The 15,733-nt window shown below is 38.5% G+C and overlaps 1 protein-coding gene across 1 annotated transcript; it reads left to right on the top strand.

Moving 5' to 3' along the window:
* Nucleotides 1–238: 238 nt before the first annotated feature.
* On the top strand, nucleotides 239–13,229 carry SLC16A1 (solute carrier family 16 member 1; the record flags this gene model as incomplete). Its single annotated transcript, XM_080690428.1, has 4 exons — nucleotides 239–455; nucleotides 5,269–5,412; nucleotides 9,097–9,951; nucleotides 12,955–13,229. 4 exons carry the CDS (start codon nucleotides 239–241, stop codon nucleotides 13,227–13,229), a joined length of 1,491 nt encoding a protein of 496 aa, XP_080546554.1.
* Between the last annotated feature and the right edge of the window lie 2,504 nt (nucleotides 13,230–15,733).

The following is a 15,733-nucleotide window of genomic DNA, read 5'->3' as shown; positions in this document are numbered from 1 at the left end:
AGCTTTTTACAAAAATAAAAGATACTCCTATTACTCTTATTACTTAAGAAATTACAAGGGACTTAGGAACTCTGCCAAGATTTAGAGATGAAGGCCTACAACACACAGACACACACACACGTAATTATTGCACAAATGGGTTTTGTGAGGCATGTTTTATGGTGACATAACTATTTTAATTTTATATCCTTCAGATATTTGACTTCGAGCTACATTTTGGAATTCATCTGTACTGAAAATGCCACCAGCAATTGGAGGACCAGTGGGATATACCCCCCCAGATGGAGGCTGGGGGTGGGCAGTGGTAGTTGGAGCTTTCATCTCTATTGGCTTCTCTTATGCGTTTCCCAAATCCATTACCGTCTTCTTTAAAGAAATTGAAGGTATATTCAATGCCACTACCAGTGAAGTGTCATGGATATCCTCCATCATGTTGGCTGTCATGTATGCTGGAGGTAAGTGCTCACAATCATAATGGCTTGATCTTTTTCATTAAACAGCCAGTCTGTGTAAAGTAACATTTTTTTTAGAATGTTTTACTAAAGTATGTTGGTTTTCTTAATTTAAAAAAAATTTCTTTTTAATTTTTGTGGTACCGGGGATGGAATCCAGAGCATTGTACCTCCAAACTACACCTCCAGATCTATTTTTTTAGTCTTTTTATTTTTATTTTATTTATTAATTGTTGGGGGAATGAAATCCAGGGGCATTCAACCTCCGAGCTACACCCCCTGCCCTATTTTTTATTCTTTATTTTGAAACAGGGTCTCACTGATTTGCAAAGGGCCTCACTAAGTTAGCTGAGGCTGTCCCCGAACTGCAATCATCCTGTCTCAGCTTCCCAAATGCTCAGATTATAAGCATGCGCCATCACACCCAGCTACTAATGTTTTGAAGTGTTATTTCTTGAAGTTTTGTGTTTAGGGTCATGTTTTTCCTTTTTGATAATAATGACAGCTCTTCCTGTTTATTCCACTATGCTTTTCTGAAATAGAAATGAGAACTAATGCACTTTTGCTCCAACTCAGGTATCACTGAACTTAAAAAAGCTCTCATAAAAGCAATGTGTACAGCTGGACCAGGTGGTATACACTTGTAATCCCAGTACTTAGGAGGCTGAGACAGGAGGATCACACGTTCACGATCAGCCTCAGCAACTTGTGAGGTTCTCGGCAAGACCCTGTTTCCAAATAAGAAAAAAAGAGCTGAAGGTGTAGCTCAGAGGTAGAAGGCCCCTGGATTGCACCCTGGTACCACAAAAACATTTCCTAACGTTCTGTTTTTGTGTTTTGACATGTTGTAAATTCTAAAGCCAAGTGTTTTGTTTACTGGTATTTATAATGTCTTATGTTGCCTTATTTAGATAAATTTTCACTTCTGGTGTTTCTCTCTGTCTGGTATAAGGAATTGAACCCAGAGGCATTCTACCTCTGAGCTACACCCCTAGCTCGTTTTTTTATTTTTGTTTTGACTCCATAAGTTACTGAGAGTCTTTAATTGCTGAGGTTGATCTTCAACCTATGATTCTCTTGTCTCAGTCTCTCCCAAGTACTGGGATTATAGGCATATGCCACAATGTCCGACTGTTACTTTGATATTTTTGTGCTGCTTTAGATTGTACTTACATATAGCTCTTTTTTGTTTTTACTTATTTACTTGCAGTACTAGGGGTTGAACCCAGGGATACTCTACCTCTGAGCTACATCCCCAGCCCTATTTTATTTTTTGTTTTGATATAGGGTCTCACTAGATTGTTGAAAATCTCACTAAGTTGCTGAGGCTGATATTGAACCTGCAACCCTCCTATCTCAGCCTCCTAATTATTGGGAATACAGGCATTTACCACTGCACCTAGCTGAGAAATTTATAATTCCTTTATTTTTGTGATACACAGTGAAGCCTATTTCAAAAGTTAAAAGTAGAAACCAGGCATGGTCATGAATTTCTTGTAATCCAAGTACTTGGGAAGCTGAGGCAAGACAGGAGCCCCACAAGTTCGAGATCATCCTGCTTCATTATAAAAAATAAAGTAGGGCTGGGGATGTAGTAGAATGCATCTGGTTCAAGCCCCAATAAAACACACACACACACACACACACACACACACACACACACACACACACGGCTGAGGGTATAGCTCAGAGGTAGAACACGCCTAGGTCCCACCCCACCCCCAAATTGTTTTTTTTTTTTTTAGTGGTACTAGGGATTGAACCCAAAGGTATTCTATGTCTGAACTACACCCCCTTCCCCCCAGACCATTTTATTTTCAAACAGGGTCTTGCTAGGTTGAGGAGGGCCTTACTAAATTTCTGAGGCTGGTCTCAAACCTGCAATCCTTTAGTCTCAGCATCCCAAGTACTGAGATTACAAAAATATGCCACCACACCTGGTTTAAAAAATTTTGTATATAATATTTTTTTCCCTACAAAAGAAACCGTTGTCTTGGAGAAAGATAACTGGATGGCTGGAAGCAGGAGTTGGGAGACCTAATTTTTTTTTTTTTAACTATATATCTTTTTGTGCTTTTTATATCTGAACATAGGCCTGTTGTGTCTTTCAAATACATTTTTAATTAAGTGCTAATTTGTAGTACTTATGTTTTATTAAGTTCAGAGAAATTAAAAGGGATTTTGGACATTATTCAGCTTCTGAGAGCCAATAATTTTACAGGCTTTGAACTCCAATTAGCCAGAATTTCTAATCACGTTTTTACTATGATGGCTTGAAGAAATGGGCATAAATATTATCTGGAGGTGCTCCAGGTGCTCAGTGTGTCTTTAAACTGACTGCAAACCAGAGGGTCACATGTTGCAATTCTAAGCTGCCTAAGAGCTTGGGAGTCACTTGCATTTTGCATCAAAAGTGATGTCAGTTGTGCTAATTGCACATGACACTTTCCTTTGGGGAAACAGTTCCTCCTTTGTACTCACCCAGTTAGTGAGATAACTAGCACATTTTTCTGAATTTGTGTTGTAATAGGCCTATATACTACCCCCTTTCTATTTTTTGATGATATCTAATCAAGGCCATCCTACCTGAAATAATGCTGAAGGGCAAATCATATAGTTGAAGGACAAATCACCTGTCATGAACTTTATAGCAGAATATTTATTAAATGGGGTGTTTTTTTTTTATTTTTAATTGGTTTCTAAATGACAATGTCCCTTAGAATTTTCATCACACCCGGCATGGTAGCGCACGCTTGTAATTCCAGCATTCGGGAGGCTGAGACCAGAGGATTATGGTTTGCGGACAGCCTCAGCTCCTTAGTGAGGACTTCTGCAACTTAGTGAGACTCTGTTTCAAAAATAAAGAATAAAAAATAGGGCAGAGGGTGTAGCTCGGAGGTCAAATGCCTCTGGGTTCCATCCCCAGACCTGCAAAAAGAAAAAAAAAAAAAAAGATTTTTCATCACTTTTACAGTTGTCATAATCCTTACCTTGTGAACTGATAGTACACTCTGAATAATAGTATGTTTTGAGCTACGAGTGGCTTTCTTTTATTTTATAGTGTTTTGCTTTGAGATAGAGTTACATAATTAGAGTATAAGTATATTGTTGGGGAAGAAGATCTTAGTTGCTTACTTTTGTTTTTGTTTTTGTTTTTTTTTCTTTTTTTAACATGAAAGTACAAATTTATATTTTCAGTATCACTATGACTGTCCTTGAACCTGCAATCCTCTTGTCTCAGCCTCCCACGTACTGATGATACTTTTTCATATGGTTCTTTCTCTGGTATTCAAGAAAAACTTAAATATTTTTGTATGCATCTAGCAGAGGAAATTTAATCTGGTTACTTAGGTAACCTATTCTTTTCTTTAGTCTTGAGTCTGTTAGACCTAACTTTATAAAATTGACTGTTATCTTACTTAGTCTTCTTCATAAGCTTTTTTTTTTTTTTTTTTTTTTTTAGCGGGTCTGGGGATGGAACCCAGGGACATTCAACCTGCGAGCTACACCCCCTGCCCTATTTTTTATTCTTTTTTTGAAACCCGGTCCCACTGAGTTGCAGAGGGCCTCACTAAGTAGCTGAGGCTGTCCACGAACCATGATCCTCTAGTGTCTGCCTCCCGAATGCTGGGATTACAAGCGTGTGCCACCACGCCCGGCTTCTTCTCCTTTTAAACAGTATTGCTACCATGAAACAAAGTAATATAGGACTAGAACCAAGTAAATTTGAAAGATATATTCAGTTCATTACTTTGAGACATCTAGCAGTAACTGAAAGGTGTGTGTGTTGCTGAGGATTGAACCCAAGGGCATTCTACCTCTGAGCTACATCCCTAGCCCTATTTTTATATTTTATTTTGAAACAGGGTCTTGTTAGATTACTGAGTCTTAGTAAGTTACAGAGGCTATTCTTGAACCTGAGATCCTTCTGTCTCAGCTTCCCAAGTACTGGGATTACAGGCGTGTACCAACCCCCAGCTAACAATTGTTTTTTTTTTTTTAATTGAAATTATCAACCTATGAAACTACTTAAATATGAAAACAATTATTGTGTTTTTGTCTTTTTTTCTTTTGTAAAAATAAGACAAGCCACATTTATATGTATAAATAATGCTTTTAAGTCAAACTATTGAGACATGTTCATACATCTCATTATGCCATTGTGCCTGTCCAAGAATTAAAATAGTAAACTTATCCTACATACATCAAATGCCCTGTAAACATTTATTATCAAGGTGGGTCCAGACTGTTCTATCTTAACAGAGAAAGACTAATGATGGACCGGGGTCGGTTCTTTCTTTCTTTCTTTCTTTCTTTCTTTCTTTCTTTCTTTCTTTCTTTCTTTCTTTCTTTCTTTCTTGGGTCTGAGGATGGAACCCAGGGGCATTTGATCTATGAGCTACACCCCCTGCCCTATTTTTTATTCTTTATTTTGAAACAGGGTCTCATTAAGTTGCAAAGGGCCTCACTAAATAGCTGAGGCTGTCTGCGAACTGTCATCCTCTGTTCTCAGCCTCCTGAATGCTGGGATTACAAGCATGTGCCACCACACCTAGCTGTCTTTTCTATTTCAATAAGGTTCTATGCAGTAGTTGTAGATATAGAACATACATAATTATGTTGAAGCATTTTTATTTTCCAGTATACATATTCATGAATAAAGAAAGCAATATTCTTGCTGTTGCCTTTATTTTGGAGGACTTGCTGTTGGTGGTGGTGGTGGTGGTGTTTTTTTGTTTTGTTTTGTTTTTTTGCCTTGTGTAGATGTGCAGGGGTAAGCTTCCTTTATGCTACTAACTTATTTCTTCTCTCCTAGGTCCTATCAGCAGCATCCTGGTGAACAAATATGGCAGTCGTCCAGTCATGATCGCTGGGGGCTGCTTGTCAGGCTGTGGCTTGATTGCAGCTTCTTTCTGTAACACTGTGCAGGAACTTTACTTATGTATTGGAGTCATTGGAGGTGAGGTGCTCGGGGGCTTCATCTTCAAGCACAGTTTCTTGCTGGTTATTTTGTATTCACCTACATTCAGTTTTCAGATCTTTTAAAGGAAATTCTTAGCAGAAATGATTTATTTTGAAGAGCTGTAGATAAATTATTAGAAAAGCATTAAGAGTTGTGGTGGTGCATAAAAAGTAAATCTAGTACTTTGGAGGTTGAGACAGGAGAATTGCAGATTCAAGGACAGCCTCAGTTGTGTTGTAAGACTCAGCAACCTAGGGCAGGGGATATAGCTCAGAGGAAGATTGCCCCTGGGTTCATTATCTGGTAGCACCAAAAAAAAAAAAAAAAAAAAAAAAAAGGAGGAGGAGGAAGGAAGGAAAAGGAGAAGAGCTGAGCACAGTGATCGCAGTACTTGGGAGGCTAAGATAGAAAAGTTGCAAGTGTGAGGCCTATCAGTAACTTAGCAAGACCCTATTTTAAAACAAAAAAATTAAAAGGGCTGACGGTGTCCCTCAGAGTTCTACATAGAATGCCCTTGGATTCAATCCATAGCACCAAAAACGGAGAGAGCCCAGAATTTCTCCATCCCAAAGGTATCACTATTAGCTTTCTGATGTCCTTCTATTTGTTTATTTTTCTGTATAAAAACTTTTTTTTTGTTTTTTGGTGGTGGTACTGGGGGTGGAACCCAGAGGCTTTCTACCTCCAGGATACACTCCCAGACCTATTTTTATACTTTATTTAGAAACAGGGTCTCACTACGTTGCTGAGGCTGGCTTTGAACCTGCGTGATCCTCCTGTCTCAGCCTCCCAAGCGCAGGGATTACAAGCATGCGCCCCTACATCCGGCCTCTAAAAACTTTATTTTTTAGGACAAAAAAGGATCAGATTTTCTGTTTTGTCATCAGGGTTTTTTTTTCCTGCTTAACAGTGTATCATTGACATCTTTCCATGTCATTAAGAAATCTAATATATAACGAATTTCATCTTTCCATTAGATATATTATTTTATTTAACCAATCTATTGGTTAATTATTGATCATTTAGGGTCCTTAAGGGAAACTGTTGTATTTTTTTTTTTCTGTTTGTGTAGTGCTGAAGATCAAACCCAAAGTCATTTATCTCCAGAACTTTTTATTCTTATAAAACTCAAGTATACCCATTAACCAGTAATTCCCCATTCCTCTTCCAGCCACTGTTGCCCCTCACAACTACTATTCTACTTTTTGTTTCTTTTTTTTTTTTGGTGGTACTGGGGGTGGAACCCAGAGGCTTTCTACCTTCGGGCTATACTCCCAGACCTTTTTTATATTTTTTTGGAAACAGGGTCTCACTAAGTTACTGAAAGCCTCACTAGTAGCTGAGACTGGCTTTGAACCTGTGCGATCCTCCTGTCTCAGCCTCCCAAGCGCAGGGATTACAAGCATGCGCCACCATGCCCAGCCTACTTTTTGTTTCTATGAATTAGATTATTGTAGGTGCCCTGTGCAGATGGATGGTGTTTTGCAGTATTTGTAATTGTGTGATAGGCTTTTTTTTTTTTTGGTGGTGGTGGTACTAGGGTTCCTGGAAACCCTTCTACCTTCAGGCTCCACTCCCAGACCTCTTTATTTGGAAACAGGGTCTCTTAAGCCAGCGGGGCTCACTATGAACCTGTGCGATCCTCCTGTCTCCACCTCCCAAGCGCGGGGATTATAAGCGTGTGCCACCACGCCTGGCATGACAGGCTTATTTAACTTAGCATAATGATTTAGAGTTCATCCATGTTGTGTATTATTTCTTAAAATCTTCCTTTTTAAGGCTGAATACTATTCTGATGTATGTATGTGCCATATTTGTTTTTTCTATTTTTCTTTTGAACACTTGAGTTATTTCTATCTTTTTGGGTATTCATGCTTCTCTGAACATCAGTATATAAATCTGTGTTCCTAGGTGGGTTTTTTTTTTATAATGTCTACATATATTTGTGTGTGGTACAGAGATTGTACCCAGGAACACTCTACCACTGAGCTATATCTACCCTGCAGCTTTTTTTATTTTGAGACAATCTTTAGTGAGTTGCTGAGGCTGGCCTTGAATTTGCAATCCTCCTGTTTTAGCCTCTCAAGTACTGGGATTACTGGTGAATGCCACTGGCATCCAGCTGAAAATTCATTTCCACATGGGACAGTTGATTCATTTGCTCTCATTAATTTATTCATGAAATAGTTATTGAGAAACAATCATAGATAAGTCAGGAGCCACTTGAGGTGCTGTCAAAATAGAGCAACATGTCAGAAACTCATGTATTTTAATGAGATGAGGCAGACAGTATGACATACAAATATATAAATTTTTAAAAATCCAGGTAAAATAAAATACTATATTAAGGTGTAAAATAAAAAGTTATGAAAGGGAAGGATAGGGCTGGTAACACAGGCTCACTGAAGAGATGCCTTTAAATAGAAATCTGAATAACAGGGAAGCAGCTTTTTGAAGATCTCGGGGGACATAGACCCTAAACAGCAGCATGCTTCTTATCAACACACGTGAAATGGTGTGTCTGGTCGTACAGGAAAGCTAGGGCCAGGGCAAATGTAGACAGGAAGCCATTCCAGGTTTGAAGCAGGCTGGTACCTGTTCTGGTTTGTTGGTGTAAGCCTCTGGGAATGGCTTGGAGATTGGTAGCAGGGAGAGCATCTACAGAATTCTTTTGAGTATTGACTTGTGTTAGCACTGTTCATTTAGTAATTCAGTTTTCTCAATTTAAATGCCACTTTTTTGTTATATTAAATGCTTATATACATTTCAGGTCTGAATTATTTTTTTTTTTTTTTTTTTTTGAGGAACCCTTACATCTTGACAGCATTGTGTTTTTATTTGCCCAAAATGTGTGTGTGTGTGTGGTGATGTGTTATTTTTAATAATCTGGCCTCAGGAAATTTCAGTTTGAGCCCTATAAATGGCATATTTTTTCATTTTTGGTGCCATAGTGAAAAGGTCTTTGGTTTTGTTTCTTGCTGTAATGAGGTCTGAACTCAGAATTTCATACGTGCTAGGCAAGCTCTCTACCATTGACCTCTATCCTTTTTATATTTTATTTCGAGACCAGGTATCACTAAATTGCTCAGGCTGACCTCGACCTTGTAATCCTCCTGCCTCAACTTCTAGGGTCACTGGGATTACAAACATGTGCCACTTAGCCCAGATGAAAGGGGTCATTTTGTATGCATTTTCTGTTGTAAATCTATCTTGACTAATTTATTTGGTAACTGTCTACTTAATGACCTTTCCTGGTTATAATAATCCTGCAGGTGCTTTTGTTAGATTTGACAAAAACAACAGTAATAAAAATATTTCCCACAATGTAACTCTTATGTTAGACACTTTTCTAAGTGCTTTACAGCTCTTCTTGGGCATAGCAGTTCTTCCTGTCTGTTTTAAATATTAGGAAACACTCATAAAAAGGTTCATATGTCTGAGATCAGCCACCCAGTACGTAATGATACGGAGATGTGCATCCACGGGGGGGGGCTGTTTTAGAACCCATACTTTAAACCACTATGTATTGTGTCATCTATAACATGAGCATCTTTGTCATCTATAACATGAGCATCTTTTTCTCTTTTTTAACTACTTATACTTATTTTAATTACTTTGATTAAGTAATTTTGAAGATACCTCTCATATTTATTACAGCATATTTTTGCCTTTTTTCCCTAGGTCTTGGGCTTGCCTTCAACTTGAATCCGGCTCTCACCATGATTGGCAAGTATTTTTACAAAAAGCGACCATTAGCCAATGGACTGGCCATGGCAGGCAGTCCTGTATTCCTTTCGACCCTGGCTCCCCTCAATCAGGCTTTCTTTGGTATTTTTGGCTGGAGAGGAAGCTTCCTAATTCTTGGGGGCCTCCTACTAAACTGCTGTGTAGCTGGATCCCTCATGCGACCCATAGGGCCCAAACCAACAAAGACAGTGCAAATTCCATCCAAAGATTCCTTACAGGAAGCTGGAAAAAAAGAAGCAGGTGATGCAAGTACAGATCTTATTGGAGGAAACCCCAAAAAAGAAAAAAAATCAGTCTTGCAAACAGTTAATAAATTCTTGGACTTGTCCTTGTTTACCCACAGAGGCTTTTTGCTATATCTCTCTGGAAATGTGCTCATGTTTTTTGGACTCTTTACACCTTTGGTGTTTCTTAGTAATTATGGCAAGAGTAAGCATTTTTCTAGTGAGAAAGCAGCTTTCCTTCTTTCTATTCTGGCTTTTGTTGACATGGTAGCCAGACCTTCTATGGGACTTGTAGCAAACACAAAGTGGATAAGACCTCGTATCCAGTATTTCTTTGCTGCTTCTGTTATTGCAAACGGAGTGTGTCATTTGCTAGCACCTTTATCTGACACCTACGTTGGGTTCTGTGTCTACGCCGGAGTCTTCGGATTTGCCTTTGGGTGGCTCAGCTCCGTATTGTTTGAAACACTGATGGACCTCATTGGACCCCAGAGATTCTCCAGCGCAGTGGGATTGGTGACCATTGTGGAATGCTGTCCTGTCCTCCTGGGGCCACCACTTTTAGGTATAGTATGTTTATCTACTTTCATGTCTCTGTTATTATAAAACAGGCATACAGGATTGGGACAGTGATAGAAATCAGAGATTAGTGAGTTATTTGGTAGCAAAAAATAGGTCTTTCTCACTTTTATGACCTCAATGCTGGTATGATACTTGGCACAGCATAGTTGTGAAAATAGAGGATCAAAGAGAACCATCAAAAATAAAAGGAAAGATAAAATATTATTACAAAAGTGAATATTGGCAGAAAAACAACCTGGCCATTAAAAGATGTGGTGTAGATTTCGTATTAATAGTGGAATTTATTTTGGTAATAACAGTATAATAGAAACTATCATGTAAGCTCATGGTATGTCAGTGACTGTACTAAACACATGTATTCTGCTGTATCTCATGAGGTTGGACTGTGTTAATCCCCATTTCTTAAGTGAAGAAGCAGCATAGATTCCAAAATTTTATTGGCTTATTGTTCTTTTTCTTTTTCTTTTTTTTCAATACTGGGGGAGCAACCCAGGAGCAGTCTACCTCTGAGCTATACCCCCGACCCATGTTTTATCTTTATTTTGAAGCAGGGTTTCACTGAGTTGCAGAAGCCTTCACTAATAGCTGAGGTTGTCTGTGAACCCAGATCCTCTTGTCTCAGCCTCCCAAATGCTGGGATTACAAGTGTGTGCCACCATGCCCAGCCCTGTTAACTCTTAAAGATGAGGGTAAAATTCCCTTATGTGGCTATACTTCATGTAATCCAGTTCAAATGTAATTCCATGTGGTTTTCTTTTTTTTTTTTTTTTTTTTCCCTACCTCCAAGCTATATCCCCAGCCCTAGTTTTCATTCTTTATTTTGAAACAGGGTTTTTCATTCTTTATTTTGGCAGAGGGCCTCACTAAGTAGCTGTGAAACTTTGATCCTCCTCTCTCAACCTCCCAAGTACTGGGATTACAAGCATGCACCACCACACCCAGCTTCCACATGGTTTTCTAATTCAGGGTTTCATTCATTCAGTAGTATTTGTTGAGCCTCTATCATAGAGTGGGTAAAGGACATAACATCCACAAATCAGTGAAGAGGAGAAATGTTGATCAGATGTGGCAAGTGCTACAAGAAAGGTAGGAAAGAAGAAAATGGGGGCCTGGAGCTGGAAATTGGGGCAAGGAAAGCTTCCTCCAGAAACAGTCACCTGAGCTTAAGACTTGTAAGAAACAGGGACACTTCAGGAAAAGGTGGGAAAAGAATACAGACAGAAGAGCAGGTACAAAGACACAGGGATAGGAACCAAGGCTGGACAGACAAATGGGGCAGGGCCATGCAGAGCCTTGCAAGCTGAAGTTGGTTCCTAGAGATATGAAGTAGAAAAGTGTTGCTCAGAAGAGGCTTAGGCATTTGTCCAAGGCCAAAAGTTAAAAAGATTTTTTTTAGCCGGGCATGGTGGTGCACGGTTGTAATTCCAGCATTTGGGAAGCTGAGACTGGAGGATTGTGGTTCGCAGACAGACTCAGCTACTTAGGCCCTCTGCAACTCAGTGAGACCTGGTTTCAAAATAAAGAATAAAAATAGGGCAGGGGCTGTAGCTCAGAGGTCAAATGCCCCTAGACCTTCCAAAAAAAGAAAGATTTTTAAAGGGGGTCTTTTTTTTTTTTTTTTTTTTTAATGTCTTTTGGACTGGGGATCAAACCCAGGGTGGTACACTTGCCAGGCAAGCACTTTGCCACTGAGCTATATCCCAGCCCTAAACAGATTTTTTTTTTTTTTTTTTTTTTTTTGGTAGTGGGGTAGAACCCAGAGGCTCTTCTACTTTGGGACTATACTCCCAGACCTATTTTATACTTTTATTTGGAAACAGGGTTTCACTAAGTTGCTGAGAGCCTCACTAAGTAGCTGAGGCTGGCTTTGAACTTTAAGAGAGCCGAGCATGGTGGCTGCACACTTGTAATCCCTGCACTTGGGAGGCGGAGACAGGAGGATCACGCTTGTTCGGAGCCAGCCTTGCTGGCTTAAGAGACCCTGTTTTCAAATAAAAATATAAAATAGGTCTGGGAGTGTAGCCTGGACATAGAAGGGTTTCCAGGAACCCCAGTACCACCACCAAAAAAAAAAAAAAAAAAAAAAAACTTTAAGAGAAAAGGATAGTATACCGTTTCTGAAATTCTTAACTTTTGAAACATTAGACAGTTTTCTTGTAGCATGGTGGTTAAAGGTGCAGAATTCAGTCAATTTCTAGATTTAATGCTAACTAAACTATTTATTTTCTAGCTCTCCTGCCCCCTGTACTAGGGATTGAATCCAGGGGTTACACATGCTAGGCAAGTGCTTTATCTCTGAGCTATACCCCCAGCCCTTGTAAATTTTATTTTGAGACAATGTCTCACTAAGTTGCTCAGACTGGCCCTGAAGTGGAGGTTGTCCTGCCTTAGCCTCCTGAGCACTTTGGATTATAGGCGAGTGCCACCACGTCCAGCCACTTACTAACTTGTGTATAACAGCTGCACTATGCGGATGGCTGTAGAATCTGACTGCTTTGTGGCTTAGGCACTTGGAATGATGATGAAGTATTGCTCTTGGTGACATTGCTAACATAGGGAAGGTGTTCACAAGGACACTCTTGGGTGCTGCTTGGAGATGGAAGAAGTTCTGTGGCCTTAGACAAAATGTCTCAGCAACTTCTGAGCAATACTTTTCCAAAGCCATTATGTGTTGAGGACATTAATTGTAGGTTATCCATAGGTCTTTCTTAATTCAAATTTGCCAAGAGTTAGGCTTTTCAAGTTGCTAAAATAATAGAATATGCAGAACCATCCAAAACCAATGAGATAATACAAACAGAAGATCAGAAAGAAATTTTTCGCAATTTCTTTTATACTGATTTGTCATGTGTGCGCTCTTGGAGATTGAGTTGATATCTTCTGAATCACTTCCACTTAAGCTTGGTTTGGGAAAGTACTTTTGTTCACATTTGCCCACATAGTCATTTATTTTTTATTTATTTCATTTATTTATTTTGCATCTTAGGTCGTCTCAATGACAAATATGGAGACTACAAATACACATACTGGTCGTGTGGTGTGATCCTAATTATCGCAGGTATCTATCTCTTCATTGGCATGGGCATCAATTATCGACTTCTGGCAAAAGAACAGGAGGCAGAGGAGAAGAATAAAAAGGAAATTAAAGAGGAGGAGACCAAAATAGATGTTGATGAAAAGCCCAAAGAAGTTACTAAAGCAGCAGAATCTCCAGAGTATAAAGGCACGGGAGATCCCAAAGAGGAAGAGAGTCCTGTCTGAACCTGTGGAGCTGAAGGATGAATGGAGCATTTCGTGACCCAAGGCTTTTGAAAATATTCTTCTGGCCTGTAGTCTTATCAGTGGTGCTCAATACAGATGGTGGACATTTGTGTGGAAAATATGCCAGGTGTTCAATGATGAAGTTTTTGTTTCACTCCTTACCAATAGCTTGAATTTAAAATACCATTTGCTCTGGCAAAGGAGTGGTTGACAAAGAATGTGGAAAGAAATAGTTTTTTTTTTTTTAATCTTAGCTTTTAATAGTGTCAAAAAGATTATGATATGTGCCTTAAGTTTTAGTTTTTAGAGAGCCTTAACTTTTTAAACCATTCTGACAAATTCATCTATTTTAAGTGTCACATTAAAAGGAAAAAATAACTAACGTGTTTGAGGCAATTCTAAAACATAGTCTCATTGTTGCTTATATTATCAGACATTGTTACTGGAACATTTATGAGTAGAAATATCGGATAAAAGTTGGAGATTTTATAAAATGCTGACTAAAATATTTTTCTAGCTTTAATAGTTGCCTGGCATATATGCCTGCTAGCTATTAGTTAGGAAACTGAAAGATAAAACTTGGGAGACATCTTAGCAGTTTTAGCCACATGGTATTTGTCAGCACCTTGGGTACCTTTTCTGGATGCTTATTAGAAGCCAAGTGCTTGAGCTTTTTTTTTTTTTCCCCTCTAAATTACTGCTTTTGTTCCCAGTTCAAAGACATTTTGAGTGGTTATAAATCATTGTCCCTTTTATTTTTGCGGGTTGGGCATGGAACTCAGGGGCATTTGACCTCCGAGCTACACCCCCTGCCCTATTTTCTTATTCTTTTATTTTGAAACAGGGTCTCACTAAGTTGCAGAGGGCCTCACTAAGTAGTTGAGGCTGTCCTTGAACTGTGATCCTCCGTTCCCAGCCTCCTGAATGCTGGGATTACAAGCATGTGCCACCACACCCGGCTAGATCATTGTCCCTTTTGAAATTGCTTGGTATTTTTTTACTGTAAAAGTTTAAAATTTACAAAACTATATATTTGTGGCTCAGTAAATGCAATACATTTGATCAAATATAGACAAATATTTTAAGCCTCAGCCAAATTCAGTGTAGGTTTTTCCAAAACCTCAGTTATACTATGAAACTATTAAAGACTTTGTGTGTGTCTGGTTTGATTTGTTTGCTGCTGTTGCTTTTTTATTTTTTTTTATTTTTTTTTTTAAGTGATGCTGGGGTTAACCTAGTGCTTCAAGTTTGCAAAGCACACGCTCTACCACATGAACTGGACCCCCAGCCCCTGGAATCTTTTTTTTCCCCCTTGGAATTTTCCCCTTTGATTTTTTTTTTTTTGGGGGGGGGTGGTTTCACTTATATTTGCTTCTAGTTTAAAGCTGTATGTAAGTTATTCAGTGTAGACTGAAATGTATGTGTACGGTGTTCTGTTTTACATTTTCAGTGTTTGCAAATTCAAGAGGGCCAGTAAATATGGCCCCAGTCAAACTAAAGATAAGATTGGGAGGGAAGTTGTGAAGTATGCTTAGTTTTGATAAATAATTTCTTTTTTTCTGAGAAGACTTAAAATAAGAAAATTATGTCATACTTAGAATTATTGGACACAGTTCTTATAAACAATATAAAACTAAAGTTTTGTGATCCTTTTCACTTACCTGAAGAGTGGAAAAATAAGAGTCAGTATAAGGATAGGAGGGGAGGGTAGATCATAATGAAATTTTTATTTTTAACCTCATGTCTTCTAAATTAAGTCAGATATAGACAGTCAATGAATTATATTCAACTTAAAATACAACTGTAATTGACAAGTGAAAGTATAAAGACTTTGTGTAAGAGGCTGACTTTTCAAATAAAACATTTTATTTTTAGAAAATATTTCTTCATATGTTTATTTTCTTGAGGAAAATATTACTGCGCCTTCATTATTAAGTTCCATTTTGGTTCTTGCTAATATTAAATAATCCAGCTTATATGCCTTAATATTTGTGTATTTGGCTTATGTTTTTCTTTCCTCTTTGCTGAGAACATCCAGAGCAGTAGACATAGGGACGCAGTGGAAGGCTCCCCTCCTGTGTGAGTGGGAGGGCAGAAGTCTACTGAGAGGATTTCCAGGCTTGGTCTATTTTGACTCCTTCATCTTCCATTGACCCAAGTCTAACTAGCTCTTTTCCCTTCCATAAGAATGTAGGTGAGGGAATGTAAGCTAAACCCTTGAACCAAATTTTTTATACAAGATTGGTTTTGGTAACAGCCAACATATGTCTGTACTTATTACTTGTTCACAACTGACCTACTGGCTAATCATCTCTATGCTGTAAATTAATCCTGGAAACAACCAGCTTTCTGTCCTTTCTGTTTTCCCTTACTTTATTTGAAGACTGACTATATATGAAGTTTTACTGCAATTAACATTGGTTTTAGTGGCTTCTTTGGGAAAAGATATATACATACATAACCTGCCTGTCTTTGCCTTTACTTTCCCACACACCCTCTTAGGT

The sequence above is a fragment of the Muscardinus avellanarius genome, assembly GCF_963383645.1.
Source record: "Muscardinus avellanarius genome assembly, chromosome: 3".
Lineage (NCBI taxonomy): Eukaryota > Metazoa > Chordata > Mammalia > Rodentia > Gliridae > Muscardinus > Muscardinus avellanarius.
This window is presented reverse-complemented; position numbering and strand designations above follow the sequence as displayed.